Raw genomic sequence first — 23,179 nt, 5'->3', positions numbered from 1 at the left:
CTGCTTGGTTTCCCCAATGTAGAGGAAGCCACACCGGGTACAATGGATGCAGTATACCACATTGGCAGATGTGCAGGTGAACCTCTGCTTAATGTGGAATGTCATCTTGGGGCCTGGGATAGGGGTGAGGGAGGAGGTGTGGGGGCAAGTGTAGCATTTCCTGCGGTTGCAGGGGAAGGTGCCGGGTGTGGTGGGGTTGGAGGGCAGTGTGGAGCGAACAAGGGAGTCACGGAGAGAGTGGTCTCTCCGGAAAGCAGACAGGGGTGGGGATGGAAAAATGTCTTGGGTGGTGGGGTCGGATTGTAAATGGCGAAAGTGTCGGAGGATGATGCGTTGTATCCGGAGGTTGGTAGGGTGGTGTGTGAGAACGAGGGGGATCCTCTTAGGGCGGTTGTGGCGGGGGCGGGGTGTGAGTAATGTGTTGCGGGAAATACGGGAGACGCGGTCAAGGGCGTTCTCGATCACTGTGGGGGGAAAGTTGCGGTCCTTAAAGAACTTGGACATCTGGGATGTGCGGGAGTGGAATGCCTCATCGTGGGAGCAGATGCGGCGGAGGCGGAGGAATTGGGAATAGGGGTTGGAATTTTTGCAGGAGGGTGGGTGGGAGGAGGTGTATTCTAGGTAGCTGTGGGAGTCGGTGGGCTTGAAATGGACATCAGTTACAAGCTGGTTGCCTGAGATGGAGACTGAGAGGTCCAGAAAGGTGAGGGATGTGCTGGAGATGGCCCAGGTGAACTGAAGGTTGGGGTGGAAGGTGTTGGTGAAGTGGATGAACTGTTCGAGCTCCTCTGCGGAGCAAGAGGCGGCGCCGATACAGTCATCAATGTAACGGAGGAAGAGGTGGGGTTTGAGGCCTGTGTAGGTGCGGAAGAGGGACTGTTCCACGTACCTACGAAGAGGCAGGCATAGCTGGGGCCCATGCGGGTGCCCATGGCCACCCCCTTAGTCTGTAGGAAGTGGGAGGGGTCAAAAGAGAAGTTGTTGAGGGTGAGGACGAGTTCAGCTAGGCGGATGAGAGTGTTGGTGGAGGGGGACTGGTCGGGCCTGCGGGACAGGAAGAAGCGGAGGGCCTTGAGGCCATCTGCATGCGGAATGCAGGTGTATAGGGACTGGACGTCCATGGTGAATATAAGGTGTTGGGAGCCAGGGAATTGGAAGTCCTGGAGGAGGTGGAGGGCGTGGGTGGTGTCACGGACGTAGGTGGGGAGTTGCTGGACCAAAGGGGAGAAAATGGAGTCCAGATAGGTGGAGATGAGTTCGGTGGGGCAGGAGCAGGCTGAGACGATGGGCCGACCAGGGCAGGCAGGTTTGTGGATTTTGGGAAGGAAATAGATGCGGGGTTGGGGAACAATGAGGTTGGAGGCTGTGGGTGGGAGGTCCCCTGAGGTGATGAGGTCGTGAATGGTGTTGGAGATGATGGTTTGGTGCTCGGGTGTGGGGTCATGATCGAGGGGGCGGTAGGAGGTGGTGTCGGAGAGTTGGCGTCTGGCCTCGGCGATGTAGAGGTCAGTGCGCCATACTACCACTGCGCCACCCTTGTCTGCGGGTTTGATGGTGAGGTTGGGGTTGGAGCGGAGGGAGCAGAGGGCTGCCCGTTCTGCGGGGGAGAGGTTGGAGTGGGTGAGAGGGGTGGAGAGGTTGAGGCGGTTAATGTCTCGACGGCAGTTGGAGATGAAGAGGTCGAGGGAGGGTAGGAGGCCTGGGGGTGGTGTCCAGGAGGAGGACTTGTGTTGGAAGCGGGTGAAGGGGTCAGTGGAAGGAGGGTTGGGTTCCCAGTTGAAGAAGTAGGCATGGAGGCGAAGACGGCGGATAAACTGCTCTATGTCCAACCGTGATTGGTATTCGTTGATGTGTGGTTGTCGGGGGACAAAGGTGAGCCCCTTACTAAGGACTGACCGTTCGTCCTCAGTCAGTGGGAGGTCTGGGGGGATGGTGAAGATGTGGCAGGGCTCAGTGTGGCTGTCTTCTCTGGGGTTGCTGGCTGTGGAGGTTGTGGGCGGAGCGATGAGGTCATTGGCTGTGGGCGGGGTTCCGTCGGCCGTGGGCGGGGTTCCGTCGGCGTCAGCCGTGGGCAGGACATTGGGGAAACCAAGCGGAGGCTTGGAGACCGCTTTGCAGAACACCTCCGCTCAGTTCGCAACAAACAACTGCACCTCCCAGTCGCAAACCATTTCCACTCCCCCTCCCATTCTCTAGATGACATGTCCATCATGGGCCTCCTGCACTGCCACAATGATGCTACCCGAAGGTTGCAGGAACAGCAACTCATATTCCGCCTGGGAACCCTGCAGCCATATGGTATCAATGTGGACTTCACCAGTTTCAAAATCTCCCCTTCCCCTACTGCATCCCTAAAACAGCCCAGTTCGTCCCCTCCCCCCACTGCACCACACAACCAGCCCAGCTCTTCCCCCCCACCCACTGCATCACAAAACCAGTCCAACCTGTCTCTGCCTCCCTAACCGGTTCTTCCTCTCACCCATCCCTTCCTCCCACCCCAAGCCGCACCCCCATCTACCTACTAACCTCATCCCACCTCCTTGACCTGTCCGTCTTCCCTGGACTGACCTATCCCCTCCCTACCTCCCCACCTATCTTCTTTACTCTCCATCTTCGGTCCGCCTCCCCCTCTCTCCCTATTTATTCCAGTTCCCTCTCCCCATCCCCCTCTCTGATGAAGGGTCTAGGCCCGAAAGGTCAGCTTTTGTGCTCCTGAGATGCTGCTTGGCCTGCTGTGTTCATCCAGCCTCACATTTTATTATCTTGGAATTCTCCAGCATCTGCAGTTCCCATTATCTCTGATACCTTTTTAAAAATAATTACAAACCCTTTTGTACCAATATTGGGATGGGAAGTAAAGTATTTATGCATCCCTCTGGATTTGGTCATAGCTAATTGTTAACAGGCTAATGCCTTTATTGTCAGTCGATGCAGGAGGCAATTATCTAATGTTCATAGAACGTAGAACATTACAGCACAGTACAGGCCCTTTGGCCCTCGATGTTGTGCCGACCTGTCATACCGATCTCAAGCCCGTCTAACCTACACTATTCCATTCACGTCCATATGCTTATCCAATGACGACTTAAATGTACCTAGAGTTGGCGAATCTACTACCGTTGCAGGCAAAGCGTTCCATTCCCTTACTACTCTCTGAGTAAAGAAACTACCTCTGACATCTGTCTTATATCTTTCACCCCTCAATTTAAAGCTATTCCCCCTCGTGCTCGCCGTCACCATCCTTGGAAAAAGGCTCTCCCTATCCACCCTATCTAATTATTTTATTTGATTATTTTATATGTTTCAATTAAGTCACCTCTCAACCTTCTTCTCGCTAACGAAAACAGCCTCACGTCCCTCAGCCTTTCCTCGTAAGACCTTCCCTCCATACCAGGCAACATCCTAGTAAATCTCCTCTGCACCCTTTCCAAAGCTTCCACATCCTTCTTATAATGCGGTGACCAGAACTGTACGCAATACTCCAAGTGCGGCCGCACCAGAGTTTTGTACATATTGTTCATTAATTGGTCATATTATCACACTAACTATATTGTTACTTCCCTCTGGAGCTGAGAAGATACACAATGTTAAGAGCAGAAAATTGGCAATTATTGAAAAAAATCCAGATATATTACTGACACAAATTTGCACAAAAACTTGTAACATAGTTGTCTCCTATTTTTACATTTCTTAGTCTTTGTAATTATTTTTCTTGAGTCCTGCAAGTCTGTTCCTTGCTTTACTGAGTGGAACTCAGTGGGCTAGCACTTACTGAACTCTATCTTGCAGCAGCAATTGAAACATGAGCAAATTGCAAGCATGTTGTAAGATCTTGATTAAAACATTCCTTTAATTTATCAATTTAAGTTATTTTATAAGCTTTCAGGAAGTGTCAACAAGAACTCCCATTATAGTGCCACATTTTATAAGCGACTTGATATGTGTTGTTATATGACAAAATAATGTGTTAGTCCAGGAATTTAAAAGAACTTGCCTATGAACTTACAAATGTTTCGAAAAGGCAATTTTACTGTTTTAGTTTTACATTTTATTGAAAATAAAAGTATCAGTAGGTGCATTATAAATAGACTGATGTACAATACATGTTTAGCACACTGGGTCAGCGTCAAAAAAGCATATTTTACAACAACCTATAGTTACTGAAATGTACATTAAAGGCTTGTTCTGAAAAGATGACAACAATAAATTCAATTTTCTAATTTAATTTTACTTTTCCACCAAGGTCCATTTCCTGTAAAGATATTTCTTCTGCACATATAGTAAATGTACTGAAGGCAAATTTCTGAGTCTTATATATCTACATTCATGCATTAGTTCTCACTATTGTTTGTTCTGCAATACATCTTAGATTACAATTTCAAATGCACAGATGTTTGGTATATTTTTAAGTTTATATGACACGGAGCTAACGTAACCATATTTTGTTGAACGAATCCATTCTTGCAAACAGGAGTGATTATAAATGGAGCAGCTAAGAATAAATATTTATTGCTAAGAAGAACAGCTGTATCCGGTAACTCATGGGTACTCGAGCTGGTTGTTTTAAGACCTGACAAATGAAATAAATAGTATTTAAATTGACATTACAATGAAAATGTTGCTGCCGCCCTTCTTTTATTTTCCTCTAGCATCTTCACGTGTAAATTATTCTGATGCAAAGCTTCCCCTTTTTACTTTGTAGGAAGTCAATGACAATCTCCACTAAACTACTTCTCTCAGAATTGTAATTTGACTTCAGAAGCAATGTGCCTTGTGTAATCTCATTTCATACTTGACAAATCACTTCCCATTTCAGATTCTGGTCTACTTTGCTCTGAATTCATTCTTTCATAGAAGTTCATGGTTAGTAAAATACTTTGAAATACAGGTATGAAAGCAAAGAATTCCAATGATCCAAATATTGAAATGGGTGTGGACAGGTGAATGGAGGGTTGGTTGGGTGGGGGTTGCGATGAAGATCCTAAAGGAGATATAATTTCAGGAAGTCATATTAAATTGCAAAGATTATTTTCGAATGGTTACACGATATGTTTAAAATTTTTCAAAAAAAAATCAAGATTTCATTATGATTTGTTGCTGGCAATCAAAGATAATCAGTGACTGAAATACCATGACATCCGTGACAACAGCATATATATGGACGAGAAAGTTATGAGAAAATTGAGCTGGATATCCTTATGAATTTACCTGGATTGCAGAAATGATGTTCATTCATTTGGATTGTTTCTCATCCTATCTAGCATTACCACAATGTTCCAACATAATTTTGTGTGAAATCAGCTACTTGAATTGACAGGAGGTGAAACATGTCAATTATCCACAAAATAAAAGCAATGGTTGTAAACAGATTATCACTGAGGTGCTGAATAAAACAAAAGCTCTTTGCAGCAAATACAAAGTGATTTTCTAGGATGCAAATTCAGACTAAGAATCCATGTTAAAGGTGTGAATGAGCAACATCACAAATTGTCTATCTTACAATGTTTATGATAAAATAAAACTTAATCTGGAGTAGTGTATGCATTTTTGGTCTCCCTACTTAAGAAAGAATACATTTATCATAGAAGGAATGCAGCAGAGGTTCATTAGGCTGACAGTGGATGGCAGGACTGTCCTATGAGGACAGTTTTGATTGCCTCAGCCTACTTCACTAGAATTTAAAAGGAAATGAAGGAAGCTGATTGAAACACGTAAAATTCTAAAAGAGCTAGACAGACTGGATGCAGGGAGAATATCTTCTCTGGTGTTGGAATCTAGAACACAGGGTCACTGTCTCAGGGTATGGGGTAGACCATTTAGGAATGAGATGATGAAACCTACAGAATTCTCTACTACAGAAATCTGTGGAGGTCAAGTCGCTGACAATATTCAAAATTGAGATAAGATGAAGTTTTAGATTTTAAAGGCATCAAGTGGGATGTAGAGTAAGCAGGGATGCGGCATTGGATAAATGCCTTAGCAGAGGATAGCCATGATCATACTGAATGGTAATGCGGGGGGAGGAGGGCAAAAGGTTAGCTCCTGCACCTAGTTTCTACATTGGGCATTTATTGGATGTAAAGTGCTTTGGGATGACCTATGAATGGGAAAGGTATTATACAAGTGCAGGCTCTCTTTTTCTAAAGAAAAGGAGTATCCTTACCATATGGGCATCACTTGAATGGAGCATGGGAAGAAAAACAAATTGGAGCGGATTGCACATTGGGAAAGGAAGAATCATCCAGTGCGTTCTGTAAAAGGCTTATGAACTTCCCTGGAAGACTTTCCTTTCTGTGCTCTAGCCACGTTATCTTTCATATGGCAAAGATATAAATCTATCTCTTTTTATTCAATTGTCAACTTATACTTTTGTTGCAATGACAAGCTTTATGTATGGTGCTACGTATCTAAAAGTAGCTCTGGAAAAATGAAGGATATCAGAATTTTGACTGACTTTTACAACTCAATGGGATGACACTCAACCCCACAAAGCAGTTAAGTAGCGATCAGATGAAAGATTAAAATGTTTTAAAATCTCAAAGCTGACCTCAACATGTCCTCCTTGGGGTTTCAAAGAAGTGGACTAGGTCAGTCAGTGGTGGGAGATGGATTCACCGATTCAATACTGTAATGAAGGAGGCAGCCCCTGATTTAACCTGATATGCAGGATAGCTAAAGGGGGATGAAAACAACTTTGGGCAGAAGGTAAGAGGTTTGTCCCAATTCTCCAAATGAGACATCACTTCACCACATAACCCCCAAAAATAAATCAAGGAATCACACAGGCCAACCCCACAGCAGTAGTCTATATTCTGATGACTACTGTATCTTCCAGAGTCCTTGTCATGACGAGTGGGAACCAATTCTGTAACCAGCTTGATTTACAAATGGGAAGCCCCCTCAAAGCAAATCTCACACTGTAAAGTCAAAATACAGAGGAAATTGGAAATGCACACTTCTGGGCTTGCCAACAGACACTTGGATCCCCACTGTGCAACTCATGTTGGTTAAGATTCAACGCAATGTTCCAGTGAGCCTTAAATTGTACACATCGTATTCACTGGAGGCTATTTTCTTAGTGGGCCAGTAATGAAAAGGGAACTGGTCTGGAAAAGCACCATATCTGAGCATAGTAGACAATATATTTGTTATTTCTTGCATGGTCAGCTGAAAGTCTTAATTTTGCTGTTAAAGATAAACACTCTGCAACACAGGAATGAAATAAATTGGAGAGTCAAACACACTGACAATCGTCATCAATCTCCTTTGGTCAACTGCAGTACGAGATGAAGGCTCAGAACAGCTTATCCAGATACCATCTTGGTGAAAGAAAGTCCAGTATAAAAGAAATGGGGGAGAAAAATTATTGCAGTATTGTACCCCAAAAAATGCAGCATGGAATTTAAATTTATCTATTCTCAGATTGGTAAAATCCATGTGTTAATTATAAATCTCAGGCGAACATCACATTAACAACTGTGTTACCCTAGCCATTTTAGAAATAAAAGTTTTGATCCAGCTTCTGTACGGTACTTTTTTACGTCACAAAACAGAGTGGATGGACAACTCAGAGATAGTAGGAACTGCAGATCCCGGGGAATCTGGGATAACAAGGTGTAGAGCTGGATGAACACAGCAGAGGAGAAGGAAGGCTGATGTTTCGCACCTTCAGAAAGATCTGAAGGGTCTAGGCCCGAAATGTCAGCCTTCCTGCTCCTCTGATGCTGCTTGGCTTGCTGTGTTCATCCAGCTCTACACCTTGTTATCTTGGATGGACAGCTCAGCTGTTTGTAGACATTTACCAATATGAATATTGAGGTACACTTTAGGCAATCTGTGAGAACAATAGATAAAAAAAATCACCCTATTGTTTCCCTCTCCACATGATTAGAAAGGTATCCATTCTCTTGACATTTTACTTTGGAAGAAAATCTAGTTTAGAAATTGATGGGAGGAATCAAAGGGAAAAGCTCATGTGCAATCAGTCCTGAAGTATACTGGAGCACCTTTATGAAGTATCTCATGTACTCTCAAGTATACACTCCAGCTAAGTTTACAACTGGGACATATCAGTCACACATTTAAGGATGAGTACCGCTTTCATTTTCATATCTATCATAACAAATACAGTACCATTGAAACAATTGTAAAAATAAAAGTGATTACATTTCAAGATCGAATAGGCAGAATGAATTATGAATTAGGGAGTACTACTGGGCCATTTGGTCACTCAAGCCTGTTCCACTGTTCAATAAGATAACATCCCATCTGATCGGGGCCTTAACTTCCCATTCCCATCCTACCACTTTAACTCCCTTGTTGGTCAAGAATCTATCGATGTCTGCATTAAAAATATTCAATGACTCTGCATTCATAGCTCTCAAGGACTCAAAAAAAGTTAAGAAAGAAAATTCTGCTCAATTCAACAGAGGCCCCTTATTTGTAAACGGTATTCACTTGTTCTAATCTCTTCCAATCAAGGGGGAAACTATCCTTTCAGCAACCACCAATGGGATTTTAAATGTCTCATTCTTCCAAACCCCAATGGATATATAAGTCCAGCTTGTCCAGTCGGTCTTCAGAAGATAACCCCAGCGAAGGTATCAATTGATGTTGATATCCTTTCTTAAACAGTTCTCAGTTGTCGAGATGTAGTCACACCACTGCCCTGTATAATTGTAGCAAAATAAGCCTACTTTTATATTTCACTCTAAATACCACCAGAACATTCCAATGGACTTCCAATCTTAATATTTCCTAAAATTATTTCTCAATAAAGGTATCAGTGGCAGTTGGTAATTGCTGGTACTAACTGTAACCAATATAAACCATTATGACCTCCCTTCCCCACAGCAACTTCTTTTGGATTTCCAAACCATAATCCTGTCAAATTCAAGGACAAGTAACCAGGCAACTGAAACAAATATATTTTTAATTTTTGCAAAGAGTCGATTACATTAGTATTGGAAGCAGTTCAAAAGAGATTCACCAGGATATTTTCTGGAATAATGGGGTTGACCTATCAAGAATGACTAAACAGGTTAGGCACTTATTCAAGATAATAAAATGTGAGGCTGGATGAACACAGCAGGCCAAGCAGCATCTCAGGCCGGAGGGAGGAGGGTTGCACTTATTCATTGGAGTTTAAAGCAATGAGTGATCTTCTTGAAACATACCTATTCTGTGCAGGCTTGACAGGGTACTTTTTGAGAAGGTCTTTCTAGTAGCGGGGGAGCCTCAAAGTCAGGGACGTAATTACAGAATAAGGGGACACTGATTTAAAACTGAGCTACAAAGGAATTTCTTTTCCTAGAGGGTAGTGAATGCTTACAATTCACAACTCCAGAGAGCTGTGGAGGCGAGAACACAAAATATTCAAAGAGGATGTAGACAGACTTTTGAAATATGAAACTGAGGGCAATGAGAAGCTTAGGCGTGGGTCAGATAATCCGTGTTATAGAACAGTGCAGCAAGCTTAAGGGGCTGAATAGCGTACTCTTGCTCCTATTTCCTAATGTTTTAAACAAATCATCCATCATATGTACAGCTATTTGAGCTGATATAAATAAAATGACCAAAATTTGTTAAGGCAGAGCAACCAATGTCCACGGTTTGCTAACTTGCCCTTGTATGTCTTTTTGTGTGGCATTTTTTGAAACTAAACTAATAATGCTGCAGTGATGAAAGCCTGGACATCTGTGTGGTGGGCAAGTAGGTCTCCTTAACCAGTCAGAATAAAAGAATGTGAAATTAGTGATGCAAGGATTGAATAGGAAGTGTAAATTAGTGTGGGTGAGTTCAATATCAAATGAGGCACAAGAAGAATCTTCCATAATTAAAATGTAGAGGAATGAAGCTTCACATTTCCAAAAATTAATGGTCAGATTAAGAGGCATTGCTTGGCAGTCCTTAGCGTTTAGTATATCATTAAAATGCCACTGTGATTAAAATGAGTAAGATTGGTAAGCAAGCTGTTGCCAATCTTAAATAAACACAGATCATTCAGAATACCAGCTGGTCAAACAGCATCAGTGGAGAAAATAAAATGGAATTTCTGGGACCTGAATCATGAACTCGCTTTTACTGGATATTGGTAGGCAGGAAAGCAGCTAGGTAGACCCAAAGGAATTGGGTACAATGCCATTCACATCATGCTGGCTGCCTGACCATCAGGCCCCACTATGATTTGACAAACCGTAAAGGCACTGGATAGACCATTTACCCATGGCCCAAATGATACACTTAAGCCCATTTTTAAGAACTCAATCTTTTGCTGTTCAGTTCTAACGGGCAGCAGGAGAGGCCTATATCCAACACGTTCCTGACTGGATATCAAACATTATGGTTAGGTATGATCAGTACTCTTCCTATTGCGAACAGTAGAAAGGAGAGTGCTGTTCATCGGGCTTACATAAAGCCTAATAGTAGAATAATTCCATAATTGACTAGCACCGACAAAATAATACCGAGTGTGCTATGAATTCAAAAATTAGCTCAGCTATTTTTGTAGAAACTACTCATATTTTTATACTCTGTCTACTGCAGGCAACATTAATTTGCTCAAGTATTGTGCCTTTTTGAATTGAACAGAAGTCTGGGGCAAAAATAGCTCCCTTGTGCTTTCCCACTGCAATGCCTTGACCATTCAAATCTGACCTGCCAACAAATCATCACCAGAACCTTGTTTCCCATACTGAACATATTAAGGCTTTCTTAGAAATTTGGCATTCTTACATCAGTTGATACGAAAAGGTTCAACTGTCTCTTTTTTCCAGTAATATTCAAGCTCTGTGCTATCTGCAAAGTTAAGTCTTGTCTATTTGATCTGAATGCCCCTTTTAATGATGCAGTAGTGCTTAGTATTGCCAAGTAATCACTCTCATACTGGAAAGTGCATTTTACAAATATGGAACATCATTCTTCCAAGTTTTAGAGTTTGGACATTTAAAACATGTAACTTTCCATGGTGGGTTTGTTTTTACTGGACCTACATAGCAAACTCCATAATAATCAATGAATTTTCCTACTGAGATAGATAGCAACATGACATTTGCACAAAACTAATGGTGAAATGGCACAACCCAAGCAACAATTTTTGATCATTTGAATTTAATTGTGCATCTGCCCTTGAATGAAGTTATAGCATTTGCACAGAAATAACAGACGTAGTCATTAGGCTCACCATTATTTTGACAGCAGATTATTGATTGATGGTTAATTGGACATTATTATACCAGAAAATATACACAGCAATAACAGAAATACTTCACATTTCTAAATATATTTCTGCACGTTTTGCAGTCAACTTCCAAAAGGATTTTTCTTATTTCTCAAATTCTAGTTATATTTAATTATTACTTCATTGATTAGCAAAGTCCTTCCAAAATGAATGAGAGCAGAATTGGAGCATTTGTTTTACATTGAGAAACCTAGTTGAAGGATCCCTCTCAAAGCTGAAAAAAAGCAGAATAAATTCACCATCCTGTGCATCCAGTGCTGAGTCATCCACAATGGTGTGAAATTAGGGACAGTGTTACAGCCCTTTCTGCAGTCCACACTTTCTTGACATTCAAGATCAATGAATTTGGATCTAGCAAAATTTGAGTCTTGGTTAAATCATGTCTAGCTTGCATATGAAAAGGATGCAGATTCTAGGAGGAATAGTGACACTGTTTGAAGTGTTTGCCCTGTGTGTAATTTAGTGGACTTCAAACAAGGTGATAAAACAGCTAAACCAATTTCTGGATGATAAAATGTGAGGCTGGATGAACACAGCAGGCCAAGCAGCATCTCAGGAGCACAAAAGCTGACGTTTCGGGCCTAGACCCTTCATCAGAGAGGGGGATGGGGGGAGGGAACTGGAATAAATAGGGAGAGAGGGGGAGGCGGACCGAAGATGGAGAGCAAAGAAGATAGGTGGAGAGGGTGTAGGTGGGGAGGTAGGGAGGGGATAGGTCAGTCCAGGGAAGACGGACAGGTCAAGGAGGTGGGATGAGGTTAGTAGGTAGCTGGGGGTGCGGCTGGGGGTGGGAGGAAGGGATGGGTGAGAGGAAGAACCGGTTAGGGAGGCAGAGACAGGTTGGACTGGTTTTGGGATGCAGTGGGTGGGGGGGAAGAGCTGGGCTGGTTGTGTGGTGCAGTGGGGGGAGGGGATGAACTGGGCTGGTTTAGGGATGCAGTGGGGGAAGGGGAGATTTTGAAACTGGTGAAGTCCACATTGATACCATATGGCTGCAGGGTTCCCAGGCGGAATATGAGTTGCTGTTCCTGCAACCTTCGGGTGGCATCATTGTGGCAGTGCAGGAGGCCCATGATGGACATGTCATCAAGAGAATGGGAGGGGGAGTGGAAATGGTTTGCGACTGGGAGGTGCAGTTGTTTGTTGCGAACTGAGCGGAGGTGTTCTGCAAAGCGGTCCCCAAGCCTCCGCTTGGTTTCCCCAATGTAGAGAAAGCCGCACCGGGTACAGTGGATGCAGTATACCACATTTCTGTGGTAAACCAATTTCTGACTCCTTTACAATCATCTGAAGAAAAGTACACAGGCTGGCTAGCAGTTGTTGAAAGAAGGAATGCTTGTAGATTATTCGCACAGGTTGATTAATTGCTTAGGAATTTACAAGCACAGATCTGTATGAATGGCATGACAAGATTATAAACCTTCATACTTCTAAAAGATTGGCGAATAGTTTGGAGAAACACAATCAAAAATGATCCTGAACCTGGGCCATGCTAATCATTTTGACATTCAGTCTATATACATTCTTACTGTTGCATGCAGTCAATTTGAGTATGTCACAAATAGCCATGTTCTATGTGTGTTAATCAAAAACTAAAAGGAATAACACAGGAACTTTCCAAATAAGATCAAGACTGTTTAACCCATTAATGAATACTAAAACCAGTAATCACAATACATTATTGTTTCCCCATTTAAGGAGAGTGGAACGTGGCTTTGTATTGAAAACACCAAAAAGCCAGAAATATATTTTAGTTATATGTTGAGTAAACTAGAGCCTTTTTAACACTGGACTACATTTTTGCGTTTGAAGGTGTCTCATTTCAGTCTTAGAAGCATACACATAAAAAGCAGCATGTACAAACATTTCAAATTTCTTTCAACTGCCAGAAAAAGGAATTCTACTGATTCTAAATCAGTTTGTTTGCAAAGCATATGCTTAGGTTAAAAAGTAGGAAAAAGTTTTCTTTGAAAATTGCAAGTACAATAATCCAAATTCAATGAAGGATATTAGAAATATTCATATAAACAAAAAATCTAGAACTGAAAAGCATCAATGTAAATAATGAAAGTGCTTAAAGATGTGAAGAGATGATAAATCTGCCCTGACTGAACTTGTTGAACCTATTCGACCACTATTGCCAATGTTTATTAGAAAACATTGTGTTCAAAGTTCTACAAATAATTACACAGTACATGTTTGATATAGAAAATCAATGTTCCACTTGAAATATAAATGCTTGATTTACTCATGAAAAAAGAAACTTCATATTTTACTAAGTTTGTTACTATTAACAGTACTCTTTGTTGTGATTTAAAATAATGCTAAAACAAACTGGATAAACCTGCCAGTGTGAAAAAGGCTTTACCAATAAAGTCAAACTATGATTTGCCAATGAAGCTTAAAAACACCTGTTTACAAAGTGATTCACAAAACTTTACTGGCTGTATATTCGGAAAAAAATTAGTACACTTTGATGAGGTGTTTTCCGAAAAAGAAAATTGCATAGTCAATCGGACCGCAGATGCACTTTTTGTGGTGGACGCCAACACTCTTTGTCGGTTCACTGGCTTCATGGAAAGTAATCTTCCCTCCTTTTACTGTAACCTGTTCTATTCTGAAGACACTAGGTCACATGAGTAAATGCTTCAACACGAGCACCTCCACTTGCAACTGAATACAGCAAGTTATAACTATTCTAGTAGATTGCTTTATAGAGAGTTTCTAGATTGTTTGCAAGAACTAGTTGAGATTCACCCAGGTGATGAGGCATCTTGAAGCTGTTGGTTTCGGTGGTAGCTGCAAGCAGCGGCTATGCCTTTGTAAAGAGCTGTCTCTTAGTTTGATTGGCAGGCTTATCCCTCACTTCACAATCAATGTGACTAAAGGGAAGTCTGTTTCTATGCTCTGAATAAACTGATGGGCTTTTTTTTTGAAATGATCTCCTTATCTTCAGAGCACCATTTTAACATTTGCACAAAGCACATTGTGTGTATATTGAACTCGCTATTTTCCTGTCTCGAAACGACTCTGTGGCAGTTTTCTTTTAAAAAAAAGGTTAAATGATTGCACTATTTGAATCTGGCATTTTGTCATTTTGGGAGGTCATTGCATATTCAGCTCGATTTGTCCCATTCTCTTCTTTCCGCATCGGCTTCCTGTATCCAGAGGGAGTAGGGTCATTAAATGTAATGAAAAACAAAACAGAAAAGTATTGTTAGTATTTCTTAGTCATTGTTAATCACATGCATTTTATATGTTTTTGTTAAAGGGTCAAGATTTTGAGTGTTAAAAGGGAGTTTGTGAGAACAGAATGCTGAGCAATGTTTTCTCAAATGTTCAAATTCCACTGTGTGCTTAAAGATATATCACAGGTTCACTTTTACCTTTATCGCTATGTTTCTACTTTAAAAACAGCAGAAGCATCTTAAATTTAAACTTAAATTCCATTATAAAAGATATTCCATGTGTCTACCATGCTTATTGAATTGCCTTTACAAAATAGAATACAATAAATTCAGGAGTAGCATGCATAGGATTTTACAATATTCATTCTTGAAAGAGCGAGCTCTGTTTTGGAAGACTGCATCTGTAAAAGCATGTTTTTCAAACATATGATCCATTCCCTTCAGCAAATACATTTTTGATTTCTAGAGAAGAACCAGCAGGATCATATCCCAAAATTTTCACAAATTAGTGTTCATTGATTAGACGGTAACTTATTGTAAACTGGTCAACTGCTTGGTTAAAGTCTTACAGCCTACTAATTATGACTTGACAGCAAGCCACAGATGGGTCAACAATCATTAAGAAATGCCCTCACCTAAACAGAAAATACAATGAGCTGAATTTTGATAGAAACCAGCTAAATGTCATTTGTATCAAGTGAAAGGATAGTGAACTAGATGGGTTTTTTCCTGAAAGTCAACAATAGCTTCACAACCATCATCAGACTCTCAATTCCAGAATTTTGTTGAACTCAAATTCTATCATCTACCATGGCAAGATTTAAACTTGGGCCCCCAACTATTAGAGATAATGGGAACTGCAGACGCTGGAGACTCCAAGATAACAAAATGTGAGGCTGGATGAACACAGCAGGCCAAGCAGCATCCCAGGAGCACAAAAGCTGACGTTTCGGGCCTAGACCCTTCATCAGAGAGGGGGATGGGGGGAGGGAACTGGAATAAATAGGGAGAGAGGGGGAGGCGGACCGAAGATGGAGAGTAAAGAAGATAGGTGGAGAGGGTGTAGGTGGGGAGGTAGGGAGGGGATAGGTCAGTCCAGGGAAGACGGACAGGTCAAGGAGGTGGGATGAGGTTAGTAGGTAGCTGGGGGTGTGGCTTGGGGTGGGAGGAAGGGATGGGTGAGAGGAAGAACCGGTTAGGGAGGCAGAGACAGGTTGGACTGGTTTTGGGATGCAGTGGGTGGGGGGGAAGAGTCTGGGCTCAACAAACAACTGCACCTCCCAGTCGCAAACCATTTCCACTCCCCCTCCCATTCTCTTGATGACATGTCCATCATGGGCCTCCTGCACTGCCACAATGATGCCACCCGAAGGTTGCAGGAACAGCAACTCATATTCCGCCTGGGAACCCTGCAGCCATATGGTATCAATGTGGACTTCACCAGTTTCAAAATCTCCCCTTCCCCCACTGCATCCCTCAACCAGCCCAGTTCATCCCCTCCCCCCACTGCACCACACAACCAGCCCAGCTCTTCCCCCCCACCCACTGCATCCCAAAACCAGTCCAACCTGTCTCTGCCTCCCTAACCGGTTCTTCCTCTCACCCATCCCTTCCTCCCACCCCAAGCCGCACCCCCAGCTACCTACTAACCTCATCCCACCTCCTTGACCTGTCCGTCTTCCCTGGACTGACCTATCCCCTCCCTACCTCCCCACCTACACCCTCTCCACCTATCTTCTTTACTCTCCATCTTCGGTCCGCCTCCCCCTCTCTCCCTATTTATTCCAGTTCCCTCCCCCCATCCCCCTCTCTGATGAAGGGTCTAGGCCCGAAACGTCAGCTTTTGTGCTCCTGGGATGCTGCTTGGCCTGCTGTGTTCATCCAGCCTCACATTTTGTTACCCCCAACTATTAGTTGGGCTCCTTGCGTAATAACCTAAGCTATAAAACCATTAGGCCATCACATCCCCCTTCATGGAGTTCTCTAATAAAGAAGGCCATGGAATAGCTCTATATGGAACTTTGACAAGGGACTTTCCTCGAATCAATGTAGCATCAGCCATGTTGTGACGAGTCAGTAGCTTACTGTAAATGATGTATGAGTGTAGAACTGTCCTCCTCCCAGCCTCACATCACCCACAAAAAGGCACCCTTGTAGATAAGTACATATTACATTGTACTTACAATTTATACTAAGCGGGAATCAGTTCCTTCACTGTGTGCCAATTATGAGATCTTGCATTATTTTTGTGCTTTGTTGTCCACAGGTGCCCCTTTTAAGGTCACCTGTGATCATTCTGCTTCACAGAGATGACTATCTTCAATCTGCATGACCAATGATATGGCCAAGACTGTTTGACCAGCATTTGCACCTACACAGTTCTACAATGCATGCATTTCACATGTGGAGTGAAATGATTACAAATGACTTGAACATATCTTCTGCAAAGGCATGATTATTGCAATTTCCCCTTGAAGGGTACCGTAGACTTGAGAAGTGATCTATGATAGAAAGAAAAAAAAAATCTGAATCCTCAGTCTGGATGTGGCTGAAGTCATCTCCCATTTAGAAGTCACAATTAGGAATTGAAAGATCATGGAAATCAATACAACTTGTGATCAGCACTGTAAGTCCCAGACTTAACCTAGCCATCAGGATCTCCCTGAATCTCCATGACTATTTCCACCTGACAGTCCTTGGAAAGCCCATCACTACCAATCCCCCATGTTTCCATACACCACCGAGAGTTATGCCTGCAAATCTCCTCATTAGCTCCTTAGGCTGGTCACTACAGATCGACTCTGCCCGCCAGCATCATGCACACTGTCCTCTGCAAGGTCATAATGAGAGGCTGATAATTCACCCGCACTACCATATTGTCCCCTCTTATAGACAGAATATTACCCCGTCACCATCCTTCTGCCCTTTGCATCCCAGGATGTGGTCTGCAATTTCCAGTGTTGGGTTCCCCAATTCCCTACAACAATGTCCCTGACACCTCCGCCCATAACTCTCATTCAGTTCATCCCTAGCGCTGACCATAGCCCACCACCTTCATTGGACGATACTGACTGTTGACTGACCAGACCCCTGACCATTTCACATTCAGTCCCTGACTGACGATTAGCAAATTTGCTGACTGCTTGCCCTGGACCTGCAGACCTGATTGTGGCCCACAACTTGCACAGACCTGCTGACCCTGGCCATCGCGAGCAGAAAGGCTAACTCTGAGCTACAATGAGCGGATGCTGCCATTCACTGACCGTACCTGGATGCTCCTGAATGCTGGTTGAAGCACATACCTGAGTTTGCCATGCAGGCTGCTGGCATGTATAGTCAGTGTGAGATTCACATTAGATAGTCCCGTGCAACAACATGTCCACACTATTACCTGATGACTGCTGACAAGTATGACAAGCTTTGTGTCTGTGTTAAGCAGCATGGCAAGATATAAATGCTGTGTACCTTTAAAGTCCAACTAAAGAAGTAAAGCACAAAAAGGCAAAGCACAATGTAAATAAGCACTGAAATTCAGCCTAGTCCAATCATTTGCTGCACTAGTGTCCTCCAAAGTGAAGCAACTGAAGTACAGAAATGTATTGTCAGTGGATCAGAGATGCGCCATGTCAAAGCAGACAAGATGGTTAAGTTGGATGCCAATATCCACGGATATGGGGACCACCATGCAGTCACTGCCATTTGGAATGTGCTTCAAGATGAGGTCCAGAGGAGCAAATAGCGAGCTGGAGTCAACCAAACTTCTGCACAGACTTTCATGTCAGCAATTCTCGCTACCAGGTTTCAATCTGGTGGGTGGTAGAATCGGACACTCCACATTAATGAGGCAGGTTAATTAATAATGGGATCGATAATGAGTGATTATTCATGTAAATTAAGCTTTTGTTGTCCACCAGCAAGAATCACATCTCAACATCCAACATTTAGTTTGAAAAAGGGACATTTTGACCTTGACATTTCATTCGATTTTCTCTCAAATCTGTCCCAAATTTCTCTCCATCGTCCATGTTGTTTATGGCCAGTAAGATGCTCCAATAAATTATTTTTCTGATAACTAGTTCTATAATGAGAAAGATATTTATAATCTAAAATTAGCTTAATTAATTTTTAATGTTCCGTGCTAGTGTGCACCAAGAATTGTATCTTAATACATTTCCTGTGTTAAAATATCCTTAAGCCATTAATGCAGTTCAAAATCTTGACACCTCAGATTTGTTAAGTACTTTCCTAATAACTGGTCCTCTGATGAAGCTGTAGGTGAAGTGGGCATGCACCAATTTATTCAAACTACAAGAACTGTTCACTGCTGCAGACAATCTATAACCTTCAGCAATTCCACTTCCCTATAACACTACAGATATGAATTAATTCAACTAGGAACAAGAGTTTTCAACAGATTCAGTCTAGCTTGGATCTGGTGCCTGCGGAAATAGTTATTTACAGAAGCAAAAGTTTACTATCGCTCATTTTCAAAAATGCCATATTGACTTAAGTTGATCATGAATCCAATCTAAAAGAAAGACATAAAGCATGTTCTTTCAAATTCTTTTGCCGATGCCCGACACTGGAGTTTACCCTAACAGGGGCACATTGCCAATGCCAGTCATCGTGATTTGCATCTGTCATGCTTCTGCAGCCAGCTAGTTTTACTGATTTCAATTCTGTGCGAGCACTGTTCATTATGTCAACAGGAACTTATTATGTCAACAGGAAAGCTTTCATAAGAGGTTTCACAACATCACCCTGTTGTGATCGAAAATTTGGTCTCTACTCTCTACCCAGAGTCCACTTGTACAGTCCTAGCAGTGCGTGACAGCCTCACACCTCATTGAAGTGCTTCGGATGCAATGGTTTAAGAATGCAGCTCACGGAAAAGGCAATTAGGTATGAGCAGTAAGTGCTCAGCTCATCAGTAATGCCCATATCCCATGAAGAAATAAAGAAAGGTTTTTTTTAAATATAACAGGGTACTCTTCCAGAAGTAATGAAAAGGCGAATAAATTATTTTGATAATTCCTATGAAGTCTTGCCGCATGATCAGGAAACTTAAGCAATTCTGAATAACACAGAGTAGAGAAGATTAAGAAAAATGTTGTTGCATTTCACTATGTTGGCTGCTTATTCAAAGTGAGGTCAACTTGATTACTGGGCTTGTGTCATCATTTCCTACAAGGTCAAGCATGTGACTTTTGAAGAAACCATCCTAAATCTATCATCATTCAATAGTACAAAATGTATGTAATTCTGAAAAAAAGCCTGTTGTCTTCCACTCTTCAGGACAATTCACATCAAATGCCTGCTTCAACCCAACAAAAGATTCATTCTGTGGTTCATCAATCAGGGCAATGCTTTGACTAATCAAAGTCAAACTAACTTGTTTAAAATTTAAACAATATTTGCAGTTACATGCCAGTTGTAATTAACTAGGGTATTCTCTATGACAACGCTCCACCACTCAGCACTCTACATTCATGCAGTACGAATGTCGATTTGCCCCTTCGGTATTTTTGCAAACTGTTCTGATGAGTACAAAGTGGAAAGCTTTGACTATATCGATTTTCAGCAATACTCAATGTTTTATGTATCCTGATTTGACGTCAAAGCATCAGTAGAAAACACAGTGGCAGGGAAATTTGCCTTCCTAGAGTCCTTACTTTCAGCACTAGATGCAAGGTTTTCTATGCAAAGTGGCATCTAGATTGTGGGTGTGTTTGTGTTTCAGTGTGCTTGTATGATGCACTTACCACAATTTGATAGTTAGCAAAGTACATGAGGTGAGATATGGGGATGTAAGACTTTCTACACAGTTATGTGTGTGATGCTAAGATGAAACTTTTTAGTTGGTTTGGGTTGTGATGGTTGGGAGACGGTTGATAAGTAAGTGATACGGGTTTGAAGCATGAGTAGTGTGTGAGGCTAGCTGTGCAGTTGCTGAAATGTTGCATTTGGAGGTGCACTTTCGAACATTAGCCACTTGTAAGGGAGTTGAACATCTTTTGACCCTAATTGTTGGTTGACACTGCTGGAATTGACCTGCATGTCTCTTTGCTCCCACTGCATTCTCAGAGTTTATCCGGCAAGTTTTCATTTCTTTTAAGACAGAGGATCTCCCTCTTCCTTTCAAGCTTAACCATAAAGCCTAAAATAGTATGATGGAGAACTTTGGAATCCACAATTTGCACTCCTCCATTTAATATGATCATGCGTGATCTCAGAATCCCCACAGTGTGGAAGCAGGCTATTCGGCCCATCAAGGCCACACCAGCCCTTGAAAGAGCATCCTACCCAGTCCCATATCTGTAACCCCGCATTTTCCATGGCTAATCCAACTAACTTGTACATCTTTGGTCTGTGGGATGAAACCGGAGCACCTGGAGGAAACCCACACTGACACAGGAAAAATGTGCAAATTCCATACCCGGGAGTGGAATTGAGCCTGGGTCCCTGGCACTATGATGCAGCAGTGCTAATCACTAAGCCACTATGCCACCCCACATCTCAGCCTCAGCACCACTTTCCCGCCCATTTCCATGTAATCCTTTAATCTGTTACTAATTAAAAATCAATCTATCTCCCTCTTCAGTTTACTCAGCATTCTAGCATCCACTGCATTCTGTGGTAGAAATTCCACAGATTTATAGTGCTTTGAGAGAAGTAGTACCTCTTCACCTCTGTTTTAAATCTGCCACCCCTTAGCCTAAGACTATGACCTCTCATTCTAGATTGTACCACAAGCAGAAACATCAGTTCTATGTCTACTTTGTCAATTCCCTTAATCATTTTATATACATCAATTAGAGCTCCTCTCATTCTTCTAAACTTTAACTAGTACGAGCCTAAACTACTCAGTCTCATCTCTTACACAGGCCTTTCATCTCTGGATTAAATCTAGTGAATCTAGAATCTAGATAAGGAATAATTTAAGCATTTACCTAGCTCTTGTTTTCTTTTTGATTAGATAGAACATAGAACATTGTACAGTACAGCATTGTACAGGCCTTTCGGTCCACGATGTTGTACCAAACTTTTACCCTCATCCTAAGGTCTATCTAACCTCCACTCCCACCTTATACTATCATCCATATGCCTATCTAAAAGTTGCTTAAATGCCCTAAGGAGACTCACTACACTACCCTCTCTGGCATTCAATGCCCGGACCACTCTCTGAGTAAAGAACCTACCTCTGACGTTTCCCCTATATCTACCTTCACTCATTTTAAAACTACGCCCCCTTGTAATACCTGCCTCCACCCTAGGAAAAAGTCTCTGATTGTCCACTCCATCTACACCTCTGATCATTTTGTAAACCTCTATCAAGTCACCTTGCATCTTTCATCATTCTTAAGAGAAAAGCTCTAGCTCTCTCAACCTTTCCTTGTAAGACCTTCCCTCCACTCCAGGCAACATCCTGGTAAATCTCCTCTGCACCTTTTCCAACACTTCCACATCTTTCTTGTATTGAGGTGACCAGAACTGGACACAATATTCCAGATGTGGCTGAACAAGGCTTTTGTATAGCTGGAGCAGAACTTCACGGCTCTTGAACTCAATCCCTCTAATTAATAAAAGCTAACACACCATACGCCTTCTTAACAACTCTATCCACCTGGGTGGCAGCTTTCAGGGAACTGTGAACATGAACCCCAAGACCCCTCTGCTTTCTCCATACTGCCAAGAATCTTTCCGTTAACCCTGTATTCTGCTTTGAAGTTTGTCCTTCCGAAATGAATCACCTCACACTTTTCTGGGCTAAACTCCATCTGCCACTTCTCAGCCCAGCTCTGCATCCTTTCAATGTTGCTTTGTAACCTAGAACAGCTCTCCGCACTATCCACAACTCGACCCACCTTCGTATCATCCGCGAACTTACTAATCCACCCTTCCACTCCTACATCCAAATCATTCACAAAAATCACATATACACGAGGACCCAGAACAGAACGTTGTGTACACCACTCGTAACTGAGCACCATGTTGAATATTTTCTATCCAATACCACCCTTTGTCTTCGAAGGGTCAGCCAATCCTATCTGCCACATTTCCCCCTATCCCATGCCTCCTTATTTTCTGCATGGCCCTACCATGGGGAGCCTTATCAAACGCCTTACTTAAATCCATGTATACCACATACACTGCTCTACCTTCATCCACACATTTGGTCACCTCTACAAAGAATTCAATAAGATTTGTGAGGCATGATCGACCCCTCACAAATCCATGCTGACTATCACGAGTCAAACTGTGCTTTTCCAAGTGATCATAGATCCTATCTCTCAGAGCCGTTGCCAATAATTTGCCCACCACTGAAGTAAGACTAACTGGCCTGTAACTTCTGGGGTTATCCATATTTCCTTTTTTGAATGAGGGAGCGACATTTGCCTCTCTCCAATCTTCCAGCACTACACCCGCGGACAGTGAGGACGAAAAGATCATTGTCAAAGGACCTGCAATCTCTTCCCTCGCTTCCCATAGAATCCTTGGATAAATCCCATCAGGCCCGGGGGACTTATCTATCTTCAAGTTCCTCAAAATTCCTAGTACATCTTCCTACTAACATCAATGTCCTCTAGCCTACCAGCCTGTTTCACACTGTACCTCCTCTACAACTAGGTCCCTCTCAATTGTGAATACCGAAGAAAAGTATTCATTAAGGACCTCTCCTATCTTTTTAAGCTCCATACACAAATTTCGTTTACAATCCTTGATCAGCCCTACACTTTCTCTGGTCATTCTC

The 23,179-nt window shown here is 42.5% G+C and overlaps 1 protein-coding gene across 3 annotated transcripts in view; it reads right to left on the bottom strand.

The window, feature by feature from the left end:
- prima1 (proline rich membrane anchor 1) overlaps positions 1 to 23,179 on the bottom strand; it is a 155,283-nt gene that overhangs the window by 64,272 nt on the left and 67,832 nt on the right. Inside the window, exon 4 of one of the 3 annotated variants that reach the window (XM_048538593.2) lies at positions 12,298 to 14,397. The exons of the other annotated variants lie outside the window; for them this stretch is intronic. Within the exon in view, the coding sequence (XP_048394550.1) occupies positions 14,298 to 14,397 (100 nt within the window). The 3' untranslated portion in view covers positions 12,298 to 14,297. Of the gene's footprint in view, positions 1 to 12,297; positions 14,398 to 23,179 lie in introns of those variants that run through there. 3 annotated transcript variants of the gene reach the window in all.

The sequence above is a fragment of the Stegostoma tigrinum genome, chromosome 10, assembly GCF_030684315.1.
Source record: "Stegostoma tigrinum isolate sSteTig4 chromosome 10, sSteTig4.hap1, whole genome shotgun sequence".
Classification (NCBI taxonomy): Eukaryota; Metazoa; Chordata; class Chondrichthyes; order Orectolobiformes; family Stegostomatidae; genus Stegostoma; species Stegostoma tigrinum.
The sequence above is the reverse complement of the archived record's forward strand: the minus strand, read 5'-3'. Positions and strand labels throughout refer to the sequence as shown.